This window comes from Thalassophryne amazonica, chromosome 3 (assembly GCF_902500255.1).
Source record: "Thalassophryne amazonica chromosome 3, fThaAma1.1, whole genome shotgun sequence".
NCBI lineage: Eukaryota > Metazoa > Chordata > Actinopteri > Batrachoidiformes > Batrachoididae > Thalassophryne > Thalassophryne amazonica.
Genome location: NC_047105.1, coordinates 7,930,978 through 7,955,056, shown reverse-complemented (window position 1 = coordinate 7,955,056; position 24,079 = coordinate 7,930,978). Strand labels below are relative to the sequence as shown.

Below are 24,079 nucleotides of genomic sequence, written 5' to 3'. Positions count from 1 at the left end.
ATCATAAAAAAAGAAAAAAAAAATCAAGGAAAAAAATTTTCATGACTGTTTTATTTATTACGTCTGCCAAGGACATAATAAAATCATTAGTCTTTATTTATTTATCTGTCTGTCAGCAGGATTAAAACTACTACAGCTTTGAAAGAAATTTGCACCACAGATAGATATTAAGGCATGCAAGACTCCCCTGAATGTTGGAGGTGAACCGGATCCAGATATGTATTCTGGATCAAGATTTTACTTTATATATGCTTTGAAGAATTACATCAAAACTACTTCACAGATTGTCACCTGATTTGCACCACAGATACATATTAGGGCGTAGACATCTCCACTGAATTTTGGAGGTGATCCGGATTGGCGGATGTCAGAAATTTATAACTTTATTCTCAGAAAATGTTTTAATCTTTTCACCTGAATTTGTGTTTTATTTTGTTTTTTGGTGGTGGTGGTGGTGGGGGTGTGCAGGGGATGGCAAATCTTTGACTTGAATCTGAGAGAATATCGACATTTTTCTCAGATATTTATGACTTAACTCTTGCATAATCTCTTTTTCTCACCCCACCCCCTTTTTTAAAAACTGCATAATTTTCCATTGTAAACACACAAATCCAAACACATAGTAAAAAGCCTCCATAAACACATGCTTAAGTTTGACTTTTCTATTTTTGTTTTTCTTTGAATATGACACACTCGATGGCACGAAGTGGTAGGACACAAATGCAAGATTCAGAAATAAGCGTTAAAGAGTTTAATGCCAGTCCAGGCAGGATTTGGTACAAAAAGGCAGGACAATAAGAGCAACAGTTAACCATACAGTTCTTACATCCAAACTCTCCAACTTTAACGAACTAACACGCTTGCATGGATATCATCATAGCTATCCAAAAGGAGGCAGTGTGTGAAAATTAAAGATGCACATTCCAGCTACTTGAAGTGCACAATGGGTGTACCACAAGGATGTGTGTTAGGCCCACTACTTTTTAGTCTTTACATTAATGACCTTCCACAGTTTTGTCATGCTGTGGAGATGCAACTCTATGCCGATGACACTGTTTTATATACCCATGCAAAGTCAACAAGCTCAACAAGCAGCTGAAGTAGCTGAGTGGTTAGACCTCTCCTGTCTCACTTTAACTGTAGGCAAAACTAAAGGTATGTTCTTCTCCAAAACAAAACTGAACATCTCAGATGTAAAACTCTGCATTGGGGGTGAACAAACTGAGATTGTAACTGAATTCAAATATCTTGGTGTGTTACTGGATCCAAATTTGAGCTATAAGAAGCATATAAAAAAAAAATGACAAAAACTATTAAATATAAGCTGGCTCTATTTAGACAAATTAGATCATTTTTATCTACTGAGGTTGCCAAGATATTTTTGCATGCATTATTTTTTTTCCCCATATTTCATATTGTATCACTTGCTGGGGCCAGGCTAGCCAGACAAGGCCCTTAGAATCCCTGTACAAACAGGCTCTGAAACTTTTTTGACAAAAATTCACTGAGGTATCACCACTGTAACATATTACACAAGTACAATCTATTAATTTTTGAAAATTTTAGGATGTTTTCAAATCTATGTCCTGTTTACAAAATCTTTAAAGGCTTGGCTCCCGCCTGTTTGTGCAAGTTTGTCTGTTATCGTGGCTGTGTAAGGTCTACGAGAACAGCGTCCATACATGACTATGTCCTACCCTTTCTCTACTCAGCATTTGGGCAGGCAGCCTTTTCTATTAAAGCGCTCACACAATGGAACGCTATTCCAGACAACATAAAAAATTGTGATTCATTTGGTGATTTTAAAGCTAATATCAAAAAACATTTAAAACTCTCACAACAATACACCCACTAATATGTTAGTTCTTTTTTTTATAAGACAAGGAGTGTGTGCGACTGGGTGTAGTGTTGTGTGCGGTGCCTGCTGCTACACCCTATGATTATGTAATATGTGTGTGTGCTTGCGAGGGGCATTTTATGTACGATACATACTGTTGCTATATGTTTTTATCTGTTGAACAATGTTTGTGATGTTTGATGTTTTTATATGTGTTATATTTATTTGTGTCAAGGGACTGCAGATGCAAATTAGCCTAAGGCTACCTCTGGTGCAACGCATTAAATGGTAACATTTATGTTTTAATTGCACATGGTCCCATTTAAATAAATTAAATTAAAACAGCAGTCAAAGCATTAGACAGATACAGCATCCAAAAAATGGGCAGACAAGTCAATATACCAGTAAACAAAACAGGACCGGAATACTAAGAGGACAAATGCACAAGGCACAAAGTAGAGGTGGGCGATACCGGGAATTTTGGTATTGATCCGATACCAAGTAATTACAGGCTCAGTATCGCCATATCGATACCGATACTTTTTCATATTTAAGCTTCATAGAGCCAAAGGATCCAAAAGACCTAGGATAGAATTTCGCCAAACATTGTACGTGACAACAAAATACTTTATCACAATAAAGCTGCTCTTACAGACAGAGAGGAGACTTTGATGAATCTGCGTGCGCAGCAGTCAGTGCGTGTGGGAGAGAAAAAAGCTTGAGTATCGATCTTTTTAAACGAGGATCGTTCAATATCAATACCAGCATTGGTATCGATATTATCAATATTAGGATCGATCTGCCCACCTCTATTGGGCGTGTCCCTCCTGTCCTCCCTTCCACACACACCTGTCTTGCATTTCCTCATTATCACTCTTCCTATATTAGTCACTGCCAGTTGTGATATCTTTGTGCTAGAGGTGGACTTTTTCAATCAGGACTTGTCTTTCATCACTCGCTTTTGCACCTCTGTTAGCCAATTAAAATCTCTTCACATATTATTTATCTCCTTGTCTTTTTTTTCTTATGTTTTTATGTGGAAGGTTGAGTTTGTAATATTAATCCACAAATATTATATTTGTGGTGGATCTAAATGAAAGGTCAAAGGGTGGAAATAAAAAAAAATGTAATTTCAATTCAATTTATTTTATCTATATCGTGCCAAATCGCAATTGGCATTTCCTAACTTATGATTGGCTAAGATGATGTGAGTTAGTTACTTAGCAGTAGGTGGAGCTGGAAAACATACAGGTCAGGTGATCTCCAGGAACAAGGTTGATGACCCTGTTTTAGGGTCTACAGATAAACTTTTTAAAAAACTAAAATTAATTTGAGAATATTTACCAGCAACCTCTTTTACCAGGACAGCCTCAGGCAGGGTAACAGGGGGGCTGCGGCCGCCGGCGTTCACAGCCACCACGCGGATCTTCAGGTGGTCACCAGTGGTCAGGTTCTTCAAGATGTAGCGGCAGGACTTCTGAAGATCTTCATTGACGGCTTTCCAGTCCTCAGCTGGACAGAAAATTAGGCACAATGAAGACAAACACAGAGCTGTTTGATAACAGATGGATCAGCTCATGTTAATACATATATATATGATATATGTCTCATTCATCATTGCAATAAAGCAAAAAATCTCCTATGGGACCTTTGACCCCACACTGTCCTTTGACCTACGCATTAGAGAAATAAAGAATATTTTCTTTCACTTACATAGTATTGCAAACATTCTACCTATTCTGTCTATGGTGGATGCAGAGACACTGATTCATGCCTTTGTCTCTTCCAGATTAGATTACTGATATGTCCTATTTTCTGTCTTACCACCAACAACCATCAGAGGGCTGCAAATGGTTCAAAATACTGCTGCTAGAGTTCAGATGAAAGTTTGACCATATTGCCCCGATTTTGGCCTCCCTCCACTGGCTTCCTGCCTGTGTGAGTCAGATTTTAAGGTTTGTTAATAATATACAAAATCCTTCATGGACTAGTGCTTCCCTGTCTGGCTCATCTAGTTAAACCTTATGTACCAGCCTGTGCTCTGCGTTCTCAGGACGCATCATTACTGTGTGATGCAACGATTAAGAAGAAGTCAGCAGGTCACAGAGCGATTTCGTATTGTGTGTCTGTTCTCTAGAATGTTCTGCATGCTGAGATAAAACAGTCTGATTCTCTGGAGTCATTCAATTCCAGATTGAAGACTCATTTATTCTCTCGTTCGTAGGACTTATATAGACTTGGTGGTACTGAGTTACTTAGATTAGACAGAACTTTACTGATCCCTTGGGACGACTCCTTAAAATTTATGTTACTGCTAGAGGGTCTGGACTCTGTGACACCACAATATGTCCAACAATCCCAGAATTTAGATAATATCTAAATTCTGGGATTGTTGGTGAAGTGTAGGGCTACTCGTATGTCAGCAGAGATCACATTGGGATCCTGTCTGTTATTTTGCTGTTGTGAAATGTTGTTTCTCTGAGTTGTTCTGCTCTGTCCTCATAATGACCAAGGATGTCTGGGACAGTGAAGCAGCAACTGCAATGTCATTGATGGCCTGGAAGATGAGCATCACATTTGGAAAATGCTGGGTTACTGCAGTCTGCCCTAACATCCTTGGACTATGACAGGGTCAGGGAGACAGATGAGGTCCATGGCCTGCTGTGGATCATTGGGGATACTGAGGGACTTGTGGTCTTTGCTGGGGTTTTGTCAGAAGCAGAACTCTCAGCTGACTATGATGATCCCACTTACTGTTGACAAATGGTTCCTATGACCACAGGACTACTTAATGACCGGAATGCTTAGTTCCATCATCTCTGTCTTTGCATGTTTGACAATTCTCCTTTCCGCATATAGAAAAAAATCAATCCAGAATGCATTGCTTTGCTTTCAACATCAGTTGTGTTATTTATTTAATTATTTTTCAGTCAGACAGATTTCTAGTCCAACTGTTTCCAGTTTTTTTTTTTTTAACATGTATTTATAAAAAAAAAAAGCTCCACAAGTTTGTCAGCTTTTGTAAGATGTGACCATGAAGGCTCGGAAAGGAAGTGGTGTCATGTTAGCGATCCCAACAGGACAACTAGCATGGGCATTGGCGACTGAAGCAGATAACGCTGCTAGCTGTTAGCGACATCTATGTTTACCAGCTTATTTACTGTGTCTGTACAAATGAAAGCATCAAAAGACACAAAGTTCACAATGGCAATCAGATGTTTAATGACGGTCATGTGGAACTTTGAAATATTGATGGTTACGAAGCCGTGTGAAGCAGGAGGCAGCGTTGGACAGCATTACGATATTCTTGGTGCCGCTGAAGAAGTAAAATCAAAGGGGTGTGCCTGTATTGTAAGTTATACATTTATTATTTTTTAGGTAGTTTGTCCAGTCTGGTTTACACGTACTGGATGTATTTTTAGAGGAAAAGAAAACCCACTGATAAAATACAGCTGGGAAGATAGACTGTGCTATAAACTAATGATTGATGCATATCAATGAAAACAATGAGCTCTTACAACTGAAATATCTGTCTCGAAAGTCAGTATTTAAGCAGAATGATTTCATAAAAGCCGTCACTGACACAATTTTAACCAATCAGAAAAAAAACCCCGGATCACTTGTGGCACTGCTGTGATGTAGCTTGAGCACAGAAAGCTACAGAACAGGCGCAGATGTAAAAGTCCTCTCTCCCTCACTCTCTCTCTCCCCTCTCTCTCGCTCTCTCTCTTCCTCTGTCTCTCTCTCTCTCTCTCTCTCCCTCCCTCCCTCTCTGCCTCTCCCTCGCTTGCCATTTTCTTGGTGAGCAAATGCAAAGCCTTTCAACTGTAAAATAAACTAAATTTCTAAATGTATGACCAGGGGCGCTCATGGGAGTAACTCCGGATAAACACTGAAGGATTTTGGTGGTTTCACTGTTCAGTGGAGAGAAAGTGTTCGGCTGTCCTCTTCAGCTCAATGTTCACACATGCCTACACCTTTTCATATTAGTGGGTTTTCTTTTCCTTTAACACCTCCAGCCTTAAAGGAAAAGAAAGGTCCCTACCTAGCTGACCTAATTAAACCTTATGTACTGGCCCGGGGTCTGCGTTCTCAGGGTGCAGGACTACTTTGCGTCCCTAGGGTGAATAAGAAGTTTGCGGGTCATAGAGCTTTCTCTTATCGTGCCCCTGTTCTGTGGAATGGTCTCCCTGCATCAATAAAACAGTCAGATTCTGTGGAGATTTTCAAGTCCAGAATTAAGATGCACTTTTTTTCCCTTTCATATGGCTAGCATACTGGTACAGTTTTGTTTTATGCTTTTTACTCTTTTAATTAATTTCATTAGTAAACAGAGTGTGCAGCGGCCTCAACTTTACCTAAATTCTGGGTCTTTTAGTGAAGCTTAGGGCTAGCGGCCGGCAATCACCTTAGTATTTCTTTTGTTTTTCTTGTTGATTAATGCTGACAAATTATAAAGTATTTCTTGTCTTTCTGATGCCTGATTCTGTTTTTTCTCTTTTTAAGGTGCAGCTCCATCCAGAGATGGGAGTTGTATTTGTGTTGGCGAACCTCCTGTCCTTTGCACCAACAGCATTTCTTGTATATTCATCCGTGAATTGTTCTGTGAATTGTTCTGTAATTTATGTTTGTATCATGGCCCAAGCAGAGGGTCACCCCTTTGAGTCTGGTCTGCTTGAGGTTTCTTCCTCAGAGGGAGTTTTTCCTTACCACTGTTGCTCTGGGGGTTAGTAAGGTTAGACCTTACTTGTGTGAAGCGCCTTGAGGCAACTCTGTTGTGATTTGGCGCTATATAAATGAAAATAAATTGAAATTGAAAATTGGAGGCATCAGTTTGAGCACAACCAGAAGAATGGTTGACTATAAATCTCTAAGGTAAATAATAATTATGTGGCCCTTACAATGGGAGAATCCTTTGTTCTACTTTGTTATTTCTGTTTTGATTTTGGTTATTGGTACTATAGCCAAAGCAGATGGTCACCCCTCTGAGTCTGGTCCACTTGAGGTTTCTGCCGATCATCAAAAAGCACCTGGGGGAGTTTTTCTTGACCGCTCTTACCAATGCGTTTGCTCAGGGGTTAAACCGTACCCTTGTGAAGTACTTTGGGAAAACCTATGTTGTCATTTTTGGAACAGATCTTAATCATTCATTAATAAATCAATGTAATGGAACTGGAGCAATTTGGAAACAAATATCACATGTACGTGTTACATGTGAAATTGCATTTCCGTGTGTGAACAGCATGGTCTGTTTGCTAAATCGAGCTTACGTGGGATGGTTGCTGAGATTTGCTTAGGACTGTAAATCTAAAAGCGGGACCTCCAGCAGTTCCGCAAATGCCTCTTCCCTTGTAGGGAGAAGTTAGTCGCCTACGATACAGCTGCGTATGACACTTCAGGGACAGCTGCAACTGATACGGCTGACCCACATTCAAACAGCAATTGAAACACAGGTGTCCGGGTGACTGCTTATGCAGAAAACGCAGGATGGCTGTAAAAACAAAGACTTTTAAAGGATTTAAAGATGATGTGATGTGTGTTGCTGTGTATTAATACCCCTTCACGTGACAGTGCACCTGGTCATGAGCATGCAGTGACTCACTTCCATCCTTGCAGGCTTCGATGGTGTATCCGTCCAGACCGGTTGGTCCGATGGTTGCCGGCTGGCTCCAAATGATGGTAACCGAAGTGTCATTCTTGTCCTCAACAAACAGATCCAGTGGGGCACTTGTTGGCTCTACAGACGCAGAAAAAAAAGTCTAAATTATTCAAGGGGCATAATTGCCAAAAAAAAAAAAAAAAAAAAAAATCGATGTGAGGTTCACACGAGGTGAAGATTCCTTATAATTATAGCGAAGGTGGTTTAAGGACAACTGGGTCAGGAGTTTGTCTAGGGTTATCTTTGGGTGGGGGTGGAGGAGGCTCTTCAGGTGCAGGCGCCGCAGCAGCCTCAGCTAATGTTAAACAAGCATTAATGTTGACTTAAAGTAGCGTGGAGGAGCAGAGCAACAACCCAGTGTCAGACAGAATCAAAAATGTGGCTTTGCCATGTTTGTCCAGTTTGTCTCCAGTGAGGCAACAAAAGTGTGTCGGGGTAAAAATTAGATAACTGAATGGCTTTTGCACCACCACCACCACCACCAGCAGCAGCAGCATGTGTATGGCCAGAACACTGCAGATTTTATAAAATGTTAGATATTAATAATTAGTGTAGAAGGAGATGGACATTAGAACAAGTAAAAATGTCAATTATCTCCACTAAGAAAGTCTTGTTTTCACCTGCATCTGTGGTTGGAATATTTACAGGATTACTTTAAAGAATTTTTTACCAGACACATTCAGAAGACGGCTACCATCCCAACAGTCACTCTCTATAAAGCAAAGGGTGAAATTTTGGAGGTAAATCTGTAAAAGAGGCAGAAACTGAACATTTAAAGAGAACCTATTGTGTTGAATAAATTTCATGTCCTCTCCAAGTCACCCTCCCCATTGTGTGACTGTGCAAGTATAAATTAGGCTGCATTATACTGCATTTTCCAGAGTATAAATTGCACTGGAGTATAAGTTGCATCTGTCAAAAATGCATTGGGAAGAGGGAAAAACTTATAAAAGCCACACTGGAGTATAAGTCCCACCCTTTTTTTGTTCCTATATGTGGAACTCACTTTGTAAAGCAACGTTTCCCTGGGGTGAGTTAAACAGCAACTCAGTGTAGCACATGTGCACACCACAGCCTGTGCAACTACTTAACATGAGGACTTTTAAATTTCAAAATAATGAGCAAGATGTCCACAATAAATGTGCTTTGGACAATAAATTGGATGTGATTTGATGAAGTGTGGACAAAAGAAATGATCAAATGGGCATGGAATGCGACATGAAGAAGTGAACAGTGAATTTATACAGCAAGTCCACAGCTTGTGGTGTGTAATATCCAGAGACTGGACAAAGTTTGGACAAAGTAATTTGTCAGATGGACACACACTGGTGGCCCAGAGTGGGAAACACTACAATCAAAACATGAGTCCATTTGTTTTTTGGGTTTTTTTTTTTGTTTTTTTTTTAGTCCTGAAATTTGTGATTTTTGTGCATTGTTGTAGTATATTTTATTGGTATTTATTTTTAAAATTGAAGTTTATTTTGTTGAATAACTAAACACTGTATTTATTTATTTATATGGTATGTAAGTCACAAGACCTGCCAAACTACTTAAAAAACTAAAGACAAAAAACATCAAACTTATACTCCAGACCATATGCTAAGCAAATTCAGTCATTAAAAATGTAGACTTCTCTCTCAGAAGTCTACATCTGGTCTTGTGCTTTCTTTATGAGACATGCTAATTAAAAGCAACAGGCACAGAAACAGACCATTATTTGTTGTTGTTTTTGGAATGTTGTAAATGGGAAACAAATTCAAATATGTTTTTGTAAGACGCCAGTGAACCGCTCATAACGAAATGTTGTGAAGATGTTGTACGTAATGTAGAATACAATCTACAGCACTTTAGGAATGGCTCCATAACACCGAGTGGAGTTATGATGCTTTGAAACATTCTTTAAACATTGTGGGATGATGCACTTTTCACCCTTCGCAGAGTTATACACTCATCATTCTTCTTCGTAAGGTTTTTATATAGTTCTTGGTCATCTTGGAAAAAATAAATTTAGATTTAAAAAGCCCATTTGCACACAAATGAGCAGCAGTTTCATGCCACATTTTCCTGCCACAATAGTTGGAAAAAAACCACAGTATCACATTAAGATTTGGAACTTTCACATTATGAGATCTTTTTCATGTTATTATGACATAATGTATGGCATTATAACCTGACACTCCTCATGATGTTAATCTTGATCATCATGTTATTACGAGACTGTTTGATGTTATTGTGTCAAACAGACTATTATGAGATCTTTTTCTGTCATTACACATACAAACTCGTGTCATTTCCCAGATGACTTAGGAACGCCTCTGGATTACACAGGAAGAGTTACAGGAGTTGGCCAAGGATATGGAAGTGTGGGTTGAGCTGCTTAGTCTGCTGCCACTGCGACTCAGACCCGGATCAGCAGCAGAAAATGAATGAAAATGTATGTTATAATGAGACCCTTTCAAATTGAGATGACATACAAGATAACGTAGTATATACGGATCACATAAAAATATTAAGCACGTTATGACATATTTTCAAGCTATTACAACATATTAACTTTTCAGAGCAAATTTTTGGCAGCAATACACTTCCATAAAAGGGAGTTTTCTTGTGGCGCACAGTGGATTTTTACTCAGACCGGAAAGGTGTTATTAGAATCCGTTTTAAATGTCACGTTAGAACCTTTTGAATAACGTAGTCAGAGGGTTAATCAGTTTACACGCACGCACACAGTCACCATGCAGTTTGTGTCTTGGTCACATCACCTTACCACCAACCCGCTTTCCAGTTACGCGTAATTACGCACAAGCGCATGTGCGTAACCGGCACCGTTTGCTTACCGTGAGCTGAATCGACTGTTTAACCGTAGAAAAAGTTATCCAAAAATGATCCACCGACAGAAAAGAAGAAGATTGGAAGCTATGAAACTGACTTTAACCGTTGCGCACGGTGCATTACCGTCTGCGGGAGGAGGCGTGGGAGGTTTGGGCTCCTCAGCCGGCGGTGCAGGGGCTTCTCCCTCTGCAGCAGCGGCATCAGCAGGAGCAGCTTCGCCCTCAGCGGGGGCCGGAGCGGCTTCAGCCGGGGCGGGCTCCACGGGTGCTGGTTCGACAGGAGCAGGCTCCAGTGCGGGTTCGGGAGCAGGCTCCGGTGTGGGTTCGGGAGCAGGGGCCGGTGCTGGAGCTTTCTCCTGCTTCTTAGCTGGTTCTTTCTTTGCCGCCTTTTTGATTGGGGCAGGCTTGAACGGCATGTTGGAGATTGCAGCTGATTCCCAACTCAGTAAATCCTGAAACTGTATCCAATGCCATCATTCCTCTGAGCGAGGCAGGCTTATATAGGGACTGCTTCACCAGCTGAGACTCAGCAGGTTAAAGCCCCGCCCACTCATAAAGCACAGATACCAGGGACCATGTATGAAAAAGCCCACCATGTTCATGATCATAATAGTACACACAATATACATCACTGCAATTTTATGTGTTTTTGCGTTTGACAGTAAGTTTTTGTAAACTTGCTTCTGTCCACCACCACAATGCACTTAAGACAGAGAAGAATATTCATGTAAGAAAACTGATCAGATCAAGGCTTGAGTTTCTCCCGAGCCTTCTGGTTAAAATGTGGCTGACAATTTGAATCCCTTCTTTTTAGAATAAAATCCTTCTCTGTGCCACTCCACCATGAAGCTGTGAGTGGTGATGCAACAGACAAAAACTTCCCTACGTCCAGTGTCTGTAATCACAGCCTCAGAGGCCTATAATTCCCTCAGAGTTCTCTGGGTGTCTTCCCTCACTCGTATCCTCCTTTTGGAAACAGAGCACCATACTGTTTGTATTTCTTAATGATTAATAAAAATGAAGTACAAACTTGTTCAGTAATTTGGAAATATCCATCCATCCATTTTCTTCCGCTTTATCCGGAGTCGGGTCGCGGGGGCAGCAGCTCAAGCAAAGCCGCCCAGACCTCCCGATCCACACACACCTCCCCCAGCTCCTCCAGGGGAACCCCAAGGCATTCCCAAGCCAGCCAAGAGATGTAGTCCCTCCAGCATGTCCTGGGTCTTCCCCGGGGCCTCCTCCCAATGGGACGTGCCCGGAACACCTCTCCAGTGAGGCGTCCAGGGGCCATCCGGAAAAGATGCCCGAGCCACCTCAGCTGGCTCCTTTCGACGTGGAGGAGCAGCGGCTCGACTCCGAGCTCCTCCCGAGTGACCGAGCTCCTCACCCTATCTAGAAGGGAGCGCCCAGCCACCCTGCGGAGGAAACTCATCTCGGCCGCTTGTACTCGCAATCTCGTTTTTTCGGTCATGAGTCAAATCTCATGACCATAGGTGAGGATCGGAACGTAGATCGATCGGTAAATCGAGAGCTTTGCTCCCCTACTCAGCTCTCTCTTCACCACGACGGTCCGATACAGCGACCACATCACTGCAGATGCTGCACCGATCAGTCTGTCGATCTCACGCTCCATCCGTCCCTCACTTGTGAACAAGACTCCAAGATACTTAAACTCCTCCACTTGAGGCAAGGACACTCCACCGACCTGAAGAGGGCAAAGCACCTTTTTCCGGTCAAGAACCATGGCCTCGGATTTGGAGGTGCTGATTTTCACCCTGATGGAGCGTGTAGAGCTGGTCCAGTGTGCCGCGACCAGGACGAAAACCACACTGCTCCTCTTGAATCCGAGGTTCGACTATTGGTCAAATTCTCCTCTCCAGTACTCTGGAATAGACCTTACCGGGGAGGCTGAGGAGTGTGATCCCCCTGTAGTTGGAACACACCCTCCGGTCCCCCTTCTTAAACAGAGGGACCACCACCCCAGTCTGCCAATCCAGAGGCATTGTCCCCAACCGCCACGCGATGTTGCAGAGGCATGTCAACAAAGACAGTCCCACAACATCCAGATATTTAAGGTACTCAGGACAGATTTCATCCACCCCAGGAGCCTTGCCACCGAGGAGCTTTCTAACCACCTCAGTGACTTCGGCCTGGGTAATGGATGAGTCTGCCTCTGAGTCCCCAGTCTCTGCTTCCTCTTCGGAAGACATGACGATGGGATTGAGGAGATCCTTGAAGCATTCCTTCCACCGCCTGACAACATCCCCAGTCAGGGTCAACAGCTCCCCACCTGCACCGTAGACAGTGCTGGTGGAGAGCTGCTTCTGCCTCCTGAGGCGTCAGACAGTTTGCCAGAATTTCGTCGAGGCCGAACGATAGTCCTCCTCTATGGCCTCCCCGAACTCCTCCCAGACCTGAGTTTTTGCCTCTGCGACCACACGGGCTGTGGCACGCTTGGCCTGCCGGTACCTGTCAGCTGCCTCTGGGGTCCCACCTACCAACAAAGACAAGTAGGACTCCTTCTTCAGCTTCCAAATTACTCCTGAAGAAGGAGTAATTTGGAAGTAGTCATGTAAAATAAAGTGGCTGTAAAAGTGTTCATTTGTATTAAAAAATAAGCCTTATATTTTCTTTGTCTGATTACTTATGAGCTCTGAAAATAGAAGAACTGTGTATAAGCTATCTGTCAAACGTTTGGACACACTTCCCCACTGTACAAATGGCCATAATTTCTAAATGGTTAATGCAGTATCTTTCTTAAACCCTTTGAGCCAAAAGTTGACACTAAACACATCTTGATGGTTTTAATTGAACTACATTGTGGGGGGTGTAAAGAGGTCAAAATGTAAAAACAACACGAAAAGTCTCTTTGTCCAACTACTTGTAGACCGGGGCATAGAGCATATTCATGCGCTCGGGTAAATACGTATTAAAATATTGCTTAAAAAGTTAAAGCCACAATGAAATAGAGTGCATCTGGAAAGTAGTTACAGGACTTCAATTTATCCACATTTTGTTATTTTACAGCCTTATTCCAAAATGGAGTAAAATGTTCCCTTAAAATTCTACTCATAACACCCCATAATGACAACAAGAAAAAAGGTTGTATTTTTATTTTTGAAAATTTATTTATTTTGGGGGAGGTGATGGTCTAGTGGTTAAGGTGTTGGGCTTGAGACCAGAAGATCCTCGGTTCAAATCCCCGCCTGACTGATAAATCACTAAGGGCCCTTGGGCAAGGTCGTTAATCCCCTGTTGCTCCCGGTGTGTAGTGAGTGCCTTGTATGGCAGCACCCTGACATCGGGGTGAATGTGGGGCATTATTGTAAAGCGCATTGAGCGTCTGATGCAGATGCAAAAGCGCTATATAAATGCAGCCCATTTACCATTTATTTTTGCAAATTTATTAAAAATAAAAAGCTTAGAAACCACATGTACATAAGTATTCGCGCCCTTTGCTCAATACTTTGTTGATGTACCTTTGACAGCAAGCTTGGTGCACCTATTGGGCAGGTTTTCATCCAGGATGTCTCTGTACATTGCTGCATTCATCTTTCCCTCAATCCTGACTAGTCTCCCAGTTCCTGCTGCTGAAAAACATCCCCACAGCATGATGCTGCCTCCACCATGCTTCACTGTAGGGATGGTGCCCGGTTTCCTCCAACCATGACCCTGGGCATTCATGCCCAAGACCAGACCAGAGAATTTTGTTTCTCATGGTCTGAGAGTCCTTTGGGTGCCTTTTAGGCAAACTCCAGGTGGGCTGCCATGTGCCTTTTACTAAGAAGTCTCTTCTGTCTGGCCACTTTACCATACAGGCCTGATTGTTGGATTGCTGCAGAGATGGTTGTCCTCCAGGAAGGTTCTCCTCTCTCCACAGAGGAATACTGGAAATCTGACACAGTGACCCAGAGGTTTTTGGTCACCTCCTTGACTAAGGTCCTTCTCCCATCGCTCAGTTTAGATAGGCAGCCAGCTCTAGGAAGAGTCCTGGTGGATCTGAACTTCTTCCATTTATGGATGATGGAGGCCGCTGTGCTCATTTGGACCTTCAAAGCAGCAGAACTGTTTCTGTACCCTTCCCCAGATTTGTGCCTTGAGACAATCATGTTTTGGAGGTCTACAGACAATTCCTTTGTCTTCATGCTTGGTTTGTGCAAACTGCTTGTCATAAGAGAAGGGAGCATGAACCCCCTCATCAAAGAAGAAAAGACATGAATGGAAACCAAGTCGCAACTGGTAGCGGCATGATGTAATCACCAACCTCACCACTAGATGGCACTAAATCTTACACACTGTAGCTTTAAACACACCGTTTGTTGTGTATTTGTTGAAATCCACAGCATTAATTGAACTAACACACTATTAAAGTGAAAGTTGTTGTAGCATTTATAAAAGTTTTATCATGGATTTATGGTTGTAGAGACTTGAAAAGTCACAAAAAGTGCCACATATTTGTAACGAGAGGACAAATTCATACAAATACATTCCGTGATGAGAGCACGAAATGAAAAGTGATGCGGGGGGTCTGGGAGGTTATGGTTAGGGTTAGGGGAGGGGTAGGGTTAGTAAGATTAAAGGACATGACTCATGTTTTTTAACATCCCAATTAGCAAGACAAGATAAAAGTACTCATGATTGTGTCTCTGCACACTTGTGCTAATAATTAGTGAATCTCTGATGTATTTTACTTCTCTCACTCTGAGCGTTAGCAGGTGCATTTCCATAAAACGTCTCACTCGGAAATTCTCAGCATTTTTCAGTGTGTGACGTCCTTAATAGCAAAACAAACATCCCAGTGACAGACAGACAGAGGGAAACGAACCTGCGCCATCCAACAACGAAGCTTCTGAGCTGCTGTTTGAAAGTGATGGCTCAGATTTACAGAGAGGAGACGACACACTTCACCCCGAAACACTTGACTTTTTCAGTGTCGGATTTTGGAGCCTAAAGTGTGGTGATGTGCTGTTTGTGTACATGCTGGTTACTGAAGCTGATGGAGATGTCAGGACATCTGACACTGTTTTTATCAGACTGCCTGGACACAGAGATCAATTTGTTACATTGGAAAAAGTCAGAATACATTATCTCCAGGAGTTCATGGATGTTATTTTATGTATCACGATCGAGGCAGAGCTGCAGCTGGTGATCTCTCTCGCGCGCATTTGATCATGTGGAGTTTACATTTGGAAATTGATCGATAGCACGACGATGAGTCTGGCATGTTCAGGATTTTGCACCTTTTGTGTTTTGTGGATAGATTTCTTTTTTTAAGTTTGAGAGAGTGAATTTGGAGCTGGAATGTGTGTATGTATGTGTGGTACGAAGCTCACTGTGTGTGTGCACATGTGCACTGTGCAGCTGACGAAACACTCGTTTTCCCCCGGCAGCAGATGTGTTTTTTAGATTTTATTGACAACAACACTCATAATTAATTGTGCACAAAACTGATCCTGGACCAGAGATCGTTACTGACATAATGCGTTTAAGGCTGCAGGTGCACATCAACCTTCTTGGAGCCACAGATTTTACCGTGACTACATCAAAATTAACAGTTATCACTTAAAAACAAGTCATCATAACACAACATCACACTTATGTCAACTTTGGAATTAATCTGTGCATCCGTTCTTAATGTTAGCAGCTAAATTCCATTGAAGCACACGCTGGGACGCTTCTAGTTGCGACGTCACTTGTCAGAAACACCCTAGTACTCACCAGTACTTTGTTTTCGGATGCTGTATACTTTGAAACCAGTCACAGAAGTGCACAAAGTAATCCCAGTGGATCATTGGATGGTCACTAACAGCCAAAATCTAAATAGTTATGATTCTGGTGCGACATGTCCTTTAAAAAACCCTGTCATGAAAATGTGACTGATTTTGTGACAGGAGCATGAAAAAAACTCATGAGACTGGGTTAGAGGAACTCTAAGAAACATTTTAACACTGACATTGTGAAAATAACATTTTAGGAATTACAATCAGCAGTGAAATACATTTGATTCCAGTTTTTCTTGTGCCACTGCAAGAGAGAAAGACCATTTTCAAGAATATGAGTCCTTTAACAGTGCCAATGCCCCAATACCTTTTAATACAGTCACTGTGAAATTAACACACGAGGGCCACAGCATAAATATAACAGGTATTTTATTGATTCCGACAAACAGTGAAAGGTGGATGAAAGCCTTCAGAAGCATGCTTTATCCGAGAACTGGACTCAACTCTGAAGAAATGCATCACTTTTTTTGTCCCCCTCCTCAGTGATTGTTGCCGTATTCAGAATGCCGACCTATTTACAGTCTTTACAACGATATCCTGTACAAAATAAAGAAATCATGTTTTATAAAGGATTCTTTAGAAAAAAAAACAAATATCAAATATCTGAGTATTAAAAAGGAAATCATTACTTCAAATCATTTAATAACCGATACATATTGTTAGCATTTCCTCATCGCACAGCAGGTTTACATGCATTTACAACACTTAGAAACCCTTAATATTTGCATGTCATTGACAATTGATACTCCATAATAGTTTTTTTTTTAAATCTCAGTGGACAAGCTTTGCAAAAATATGACTATTCAGCAACCTGTAGTGGTTCTATTGTATGTCTATTTTAACAGTTCCGTTAACTACCATCAAACTGAAATACTCAGGCTTGCTAACTGTTATAGGCTCATAATCTGATTTGACATCTTTTATAATAATTTGTTTTCTTGTGATGCTTAAAGAGAAAAAAAATATGAAACATTTCCATCAGTTGTATTTCTGCTGCACATTTACCACGATAATTCTCTTTAAGGCTTTTTAAAAAAAATTTATTTTGTGGTCCAAATTCAAAGATAAAACCTCTCCGGATTTTCCTCACCAGGTTTGTACATTTGCTGGCTCCCATCACCAGTAGAAGTTGCTGTGTAGTCTCCGATACACAAACACAAGTCACAGCTACCACATTGCAACAGCCACTACAACCAGTGAAAGAGATGAAACGTTAAGGTGGGGCCTGTAATGCCAATAAAATCGAAAAATATTTACAATAACTATAATTATTATTTAGTGGCATAAAGCCAGTGTGACAGTCACTGTTTGGCAAGTTTGCATCTGTGACGTGGGTTACAGCTGACCAATCATAGCTGCAGATTAGGGTTTTCAGGCAAATGCTAACAGTTCAACAGTAAAATTATATGCAACTCAGGCAGGAAGAAGATTTTAAACGTTCTTAAGCCATCATAAAAATGGCCTGACATACATTTACAGGGTCGATGCCTACATTAGACTGAGCACCTGAGCAATGACACAAGCTGGGATGGTTTGAGGAATTACCAACACCACTTACACAGATCTGACACAAACTTAACGCTTTGTCATCAACACTTAACCCATTAGTTGACTATTTTTTGTATAAGAAGCTACACAAAGTTCCTTAAGATAAGTGTGTTTGAATCCTTTGTTGTTGATTTTTGCTCTTTAACGGTTACAGTTTAACTGTCGTGTTCAAATGTACTCACATAGGAATAGGCTACAACATCAACGTAGGCGTACAACGGACAATTTCTCACAACTTTACAGTCTCGACAAAAGATGCATCTGCAACAGTTCCTAAAAAAAGTTAACAAAATTAGCTTCCAGATCTATTTTACAGAACCATTTCTACAGGAAATACTTGCTGGCCTACACTCCAAGTGTCTACAAGATGTTTAATCAACAATAAACAGCTGCAAGAGTTTTAAAGAGCACCATACCATTCCTAAATGTTGAAAACATACATTATTAAAGTGATTTTCAACTGTTTGTGATGTACATGAACTGCTGTGAAAGAAATGGACAATGATATCAATAAAGTCACTCAGAAATGATGCTTTTTCCCTATGAACCCGCACTTACAATCCACTCTCAGTATACCATGACCCACCCAAAAACCTAAGGTAACAACACCAGAGTGGCAGGTACACAGTAAATTTTGCAGAGTAAAATTTACTCTGATGGGATAACATTTGGTCTCAGTCTAAATAGAGTTAAATATACTCTACCACAGGGCTAAATCAACTCTATCACAGTGTAAAATCAACTGTTATGCGAGTAGAACCACTTGAATTGACAAGACGGCGTCGCCGACTTTACGGTCCTCCCTAAAAATCGGTCAACCCTGCCTTCACTGCGCATGTGTCATCAGCCGCGGTTCACCGATTGTTGTTTGTGCTTAAAACTGTGCTCTAAACATCATCTAGCTCAGCGACAGATATCTAAAGCTTTTGTCATTTCCACATAAATTCAGCATTATTTCATCATAAAAGACGGAGGAAGCGATCAGAGCGCCGCAGCTGCACGGGCTGCTAGCTGATGCGTTCACTGCACATTCATCATTTCATAATGTCAATGATCATCACCTCATTTCTGCTTTAAACTGACTTTAGAATGATTTAAGAGGTTTTACTTTGTCATCTGATGGTTAATAATCACATTATTCCGTTTGATTGCTTTTGGTGAAGAGACTGTCTCAGACGAGCTGCTGTGGTCGTAAATGACACATGCGCAATGACCATTTTTTTTGGGGGGGGGGGGGGGCGGTCGTTCGGTCTGCGACAACAGTAAAGCTGATTTCACTCTATAATAGACTGTATTTTACTCTATTTAGACTGGGACCAAATGTTATCCCGGCAGAGTATATTTTACTTAGCAAAATTTACTGGGTATCACCAAGTTGGGGTCAAAATGAAAATTTTCCAGTTGTTTTAAAAAGTACAACATTACTTGTGTATAAGGAATCCAAAAAGGTATAGTTTGGTCTTACTTTGACTGAAATTTATGGAGTTATGGGGTGAAAACACCAAAAATGGCAAGAAAGCCCAATTTCAGTTTATACAGGGATAAAAAAAAATGAAAGTTGCTCCAATTTTGGGAAAAGGTGATACAAATTGGCTTATTGGTCGAGCTAAGTGGATTAAAGAATGAAATATTTTTGATTTTATTTATGTTTGGCCTCAAAGTAATCTACAAATAAAATTAACGCCCATTGGATTCAATGACATATGACATGTTGATTTCCACAAAACTTGAAAACTAAGCATAACAGCAGGTCAAAACTATTCCTTTTTTATACAACCCCTGGCAAAATTTATGGAATCACCGGCCTCGGAGGATGTTCATTCAGTTGTTTAATTTTGTAGAAAAAAAGCAGATCACAGACATGACACAAAACTAAAGTCATTTCAAATGGCAACTTTCTGGCTTTAAGAAACACTATAAGAAATCAAGAAAAAAAATTGTGGCAGTCAGTAACGGTTACTAGTATTTTGTTGCACCACCTCTGGCTTTTATAACAGCTTGCAGTCTCTGAGGCATGGACTTAATGAGTGACAAACAGTACTCTTCATCAATCTGGCTCCAATTTTCTCTGATTGCTGTTGCCAGATCAGCTTTGCAGGTTGGAGCCTTGTCATGGACCATTTTCCTCAACTTCCACCAAAGATTTTCAATTGGATTAAGATCCGGACTGTTTGCAGGCCATGACATTGACCCTATGTGTCTTTTTGCAAGGAATGTTTTCACAGTTTTTGCTCTATGGCAAGATGCATTATCATCTTGAAAAATGATTTCATCATCCCCAAACATCCTTTCAATTGATGGGATAAGAAAAGTGTCCAAAATATCAACATAAACTTGTGCATTTATTGATGCTGTAATGACAGCCATCTCCCCAGTGCCTTTACCTGACATGCAGCCCCATATCATCAATGACTGTGGAAATTTACCTGTTCTCTTCAGGCAGTCATCTTTATAAATCTCATTGGAACGGCACCAAACAAAAGTTCCAGCATCATCACCTTGCCCAATGCAGATTCGAGATTCATCACTGAATATGACTTTCATCCAGTCATCCACAGTCCACGATTGCTTTTCCTTAGCTCATTGTAACCTTGTTTTTTTCTGTTTAGGTGTTAATGATGGCTTTCGTTTAGCTTTTCTGTATGTAAATCCCATTTCCTTTAGGCAGTTTCTTACAGTTCAGTCACAGACGTTTACTCCAGTTTCCTCCCATTTGTTCCTCATTTGTTTTGTTGTGCATTTTCGATTTTTGAGACATATTGCTTTACGTTTTCTGTCTTGACGCTTTGATGTCTTCCTTGGTCTACCAGTATGTTTGCCTTTAACAACCTTCCCATGTTGTTTGTATTTGGTCCAGAGTTTAGACACAGCTGAGTGTGAACAACCAACATCTTTTGCAACATTGTGTGATGATTTACCCTCTTTTAAGAGTTTGATAATCCTCTCCTTTGTTTCAACTGACATCTCTCATGTTGGAGCCATGATTCATGTCAGTCCACTTGGTGCAGCAGCTCTCCAAGGTGTGATCACTCCTTTTTAGATGCAGACTAACGAGCAGATCTGATTTGATGCAGGTGTCAATTTTGGGGATGAAAATTTACAGGGTGATTCCATAATTTATTCCTCAGAACTGAGTGATTCCATATTTTTTTCCCACTGCTTGGTCTAAAAAAGTAACCGTTACTGACTGCCACAATTATTTTTCCTGATTTCTTACAGTGTTTCTTAAAGCCAGAAAGTTGCCATTTGAAATGCCTTTAGTTTTGTGTCATGTCTGTGATCTGCTTTTTTTCTACAAAATTAAACAACTGAATGAACATCCTCCGAGGCCGGTGATTCCATAATTATTGCCAGGGGTTGTATCGTGCAAGATCAACTGATAATTTGCATCAGTTCTTACCTAAATTGCCACAACTTTAACTTTTGACTACTGTACAAACTAAATTTGGCCTTTGTCACTATGTTTGTACGACGGTGTTTTAGGGCCACATTGATTTATTTTTTTTTATTTTTTTTTAGACTTCGCGAATAAAGTCACAATTTTACGAGAAAAAACTCGTAATTTTACGAGAAAAAACTTGTAATCTTGAAAGAGAAAAAAACTTGATTCCAGAAATGAAACATTGACAGCACACAAAACGGCCTCCGTGACTCCTCTCTGTTGCGCCGCATCCACGTCAAACTTCTATAAAACGGTTTTGCTTGTTTATAAACCCATGTTTGAGGCACCATTTAGTTAACTACTTCTAAGGCTGTTTCCAAAAAAAAAAACCTTCTAGAGCTGCTTCCACATGATAGCATTAGCCTACTTTTAGCTGTGTGTCGTCCGGGAAACTTGTTTTTTCTCATAAAAATACGACTTTATTCTCGTAAAAGTACGACTTTATTCTCGTAATATTACGACTTTATTCTTGAAGTCTTAAAATTACAACTTTATTCTCGTAATATTACGACTTTATTCTCAAAGTCTAAAAAAAAATAATAATTCAATGTGGCACCAAAACGCCGTCGTGTGTTTGTGATTTTTACCCCATAATGCCATATATTGTTACCACAGATAGGGCAAACTACACCTTTTTGTAATCTGTATGATCAGACAAATAATGTGGCATGCTTTTTTTTTTTTTTACATGATTGGAGCATTTTTAAAGTTTGGCTCCATTGTAATCTTTCTCTCTGGCTATAGCTGCCACTCTGGGAGGATTTTTAAGCCTATGTGAGACTGGATTGCAAGTGTTGTTTAGTCACTGTGGCGGTATCAAAAGCCTGCTTGGCCCATAGACGATCTGTGGTAAGGCTGCCTTTAAAAGCACCTCAGATGTTGCATGTATGGTTGTGATTTATAACTAATTTCCTACACATTCATGTAACAACCCAAACTTAAAAAACGTGACAGTCAAATGCGCGCAATTCATGTTTCAGTACATTATTTGGTTCAGTATATTCGATCTTTGCACCACGTACCTAAAGTCGTGAAAATAAATGCAGCCTGGTTATATTTACATAATATATGCAGTTATTTCTCTGAATGCTGGGGAAACGTCAGAAACAGCGGCACGCTCACCAAAACTGAACTCAAACAGCACTTTGTTTTGACAGAAGGTGTTTATGTATTCATCTGTGTGTAATAAGCCTGTAATACCTGATAATAAACAAAGTGCTTAAAAAAAACAATAATATGCAGCAACAGTGATTCATCACATCAAATCAATAATATCAATAATAAAGTTCTGTTTTATGCAAAAGAGTATGACAGCAATTTTATCTTATAAATTCTTCATGCACAAATATGAAGACACACAGGCGATCACTTTTAAGATATTTTATCATTCCTGTCATGAAGAAGAAAAAAAACACTTTACCAGAGAAATAACAAGAGTGTCCAAGACATTATGATAGTTGTGAAAGCACCAGAATATTCTGCTGTGTTTGAGGTGAGATATTAGTCTTTCATTTTTTTAAGGCATTTTTTTTTCTTTTTCTTTTTTTTGATTGTTTGATTGGACTCAAACAAGTTCACCTGCTCAGACTGTAAAATTCAGGATTGCATATGTATCAGATATGGCCTTCAAAGACTTTACACAGGAGATATGTACCGAAGAAGTGTGCAATAAACAGTAACATCTGTCATGCTGTCATACTCTTTTCCAAAAATAATTAATAGCTCCTTTGGAGAAGTGCACCATATCCCGTGATGCACGTCACATGCACCACATGGAGTGCTGAGACAATGACGTCTGTAGTAATCTGTTAGCACCGGTCTACATGCACTGAGGGCAACTGTGGAGGTAACGCGATCTGAATACAACAGAATACCATCCGGATAAATATATACTAATGTAAAAGAATATACTTTATCATTCAGTAATTTTGTTTGGAAGCTATTAAACATATTAAATTGATCTGGAATTGTTTGAGTTACTGAACACGTGTTCAAACTGCAAAATTGACAATCTAAATGATCCTGAAAGCATTTCAGAGGGTACGGTTTTCCTGAATTTCACTGCATAACTGCAGCTGACTATATATATAGATATATATATATCTATATATATAGATATATATATATATAAAATCTGAAGTGCTAAGTGCTTGTACTCAAAGTTTAGGCAGACTAGAGTCTTCTTTCTCTGGAGATTCAATGTAATTTGCAGCCTCCTGAAGTTTCAAAAGCATTGCCATCTACAGCAAAGAAGAAAGAGAGTCGAGAAATCAGCTACCCTTGATGTGTTTACATTCAGATGAGAACAGAAGGGACAGTGAAGCGTTCAAACTTACCAGAGGATCGGATTCCATGGAACTCGGTGGCGTTTCCTTGTGAGGCCTGTCTTCACTGGACTGACCGGGACTGCTGGAGCCGATACTGGGAGGAGGCAGGTGGAACAGCTTTGCCTGGTCCTGTTGTGCCGCCGGCCAAGGTAGGGTCCCCCTCACCCACTCCACTGGGTCCTCCCATACTGCTTTCTGACCATGGACCTGATGACACACAACATACAAGAATATTACAATGCCAGAAGAAAAGAAATGTGGTGGTACACTTCGAAACATGTTTTTTAGTCATAATCCTTCTATCAGCCATAGTTTGTCACAATGTCATGATTTTGATGGGTTCCCTCACAGCTGAAGGTCTAACACAGGGCTTGAATTTTCTCGAGGCTCATTTAGTACTCAACAGATACCTTGATAACCTAATTTCAGTACTTGAGAAGCTGAGCAAGGAATTGGAGTGTCTAAGATTGTACTTGTACTGGATCAAGGCCAAGATCATGGCTTTTAATGGCTTCCTGGACTCAGCCATCAGAAGTGTATCTAACTTGTAGGCATTCACTTATCTCAGCAGGGATATTCACATCTCGGGGTTGTGTGCCTTTGAGATTGGAAGATGTCTGGGAAGACTTTATGAAGTTATGAGATCACTGGACCG

At 40.5% G+C, this 24,079-nt stretch overlaps 2 protein-coding genes across 6 annotated transcripts in view; both read right to left on the bottom strand.

The window, feature by feature from the left end:
- The window catches only part of mybphb (myosin binding protein Hb), a 53,044-nt gene that overhangs the window by 26,390 nt on the left and 2,575 nt on the right, over positions 1 to 24,079 (bottom strand). The window contains exons 2-4 of the mRNA XM_034165581.1: positions 10,452 to 10,808; positions 7,440 to 7,574; positions 3,182 to 3,349 (exon numbers count right to left, since the gene is read on the bottom strand). Coding sequence (XP_034021472.1) covers positions 3,182 to 3,349; positions 7,440 to 7,574; positions 10,452 to 10,743 — 595 coding nt within the window. The 5' untranslated portion in view covers positions 10,744 to 10,808. The remainder of the gene's footprint in view (positions 1 to 3,181; positions 3,350 to 7,439; positions 7,575 to 10,451; positions 10,809 to 24,079) is intronic.
- The window catches only part of nav1b (neuron navigator 1b), a 184,187-nt gene continuing 182,213 nt past the window's right edge, over positions 22,106 to 24,079 (bottom strand). For all 5 annotated transcript variants that reach the window (XM_034165569.1, XM_034165573.1, XM_034165551.1 and 2 more), the window contains 2 exons: positions 23,434 to 23,631; positions 22,106 to 23,337 (listed from right to left, as the gene is read on the bottom strand). In XM_034165569.1, coding sequence (XP_034021460.1) covers positions 23,254 to 23,337; positions 23,434 to 23,631 — 282 coding nt within the window. In that variant the 3' untranslated portion in view covers positions 22,106 to 23,253. The remainder of the gene's footprint in view (positions 23,338 to 23,433; positions 23,632 to 24,079) is intronic.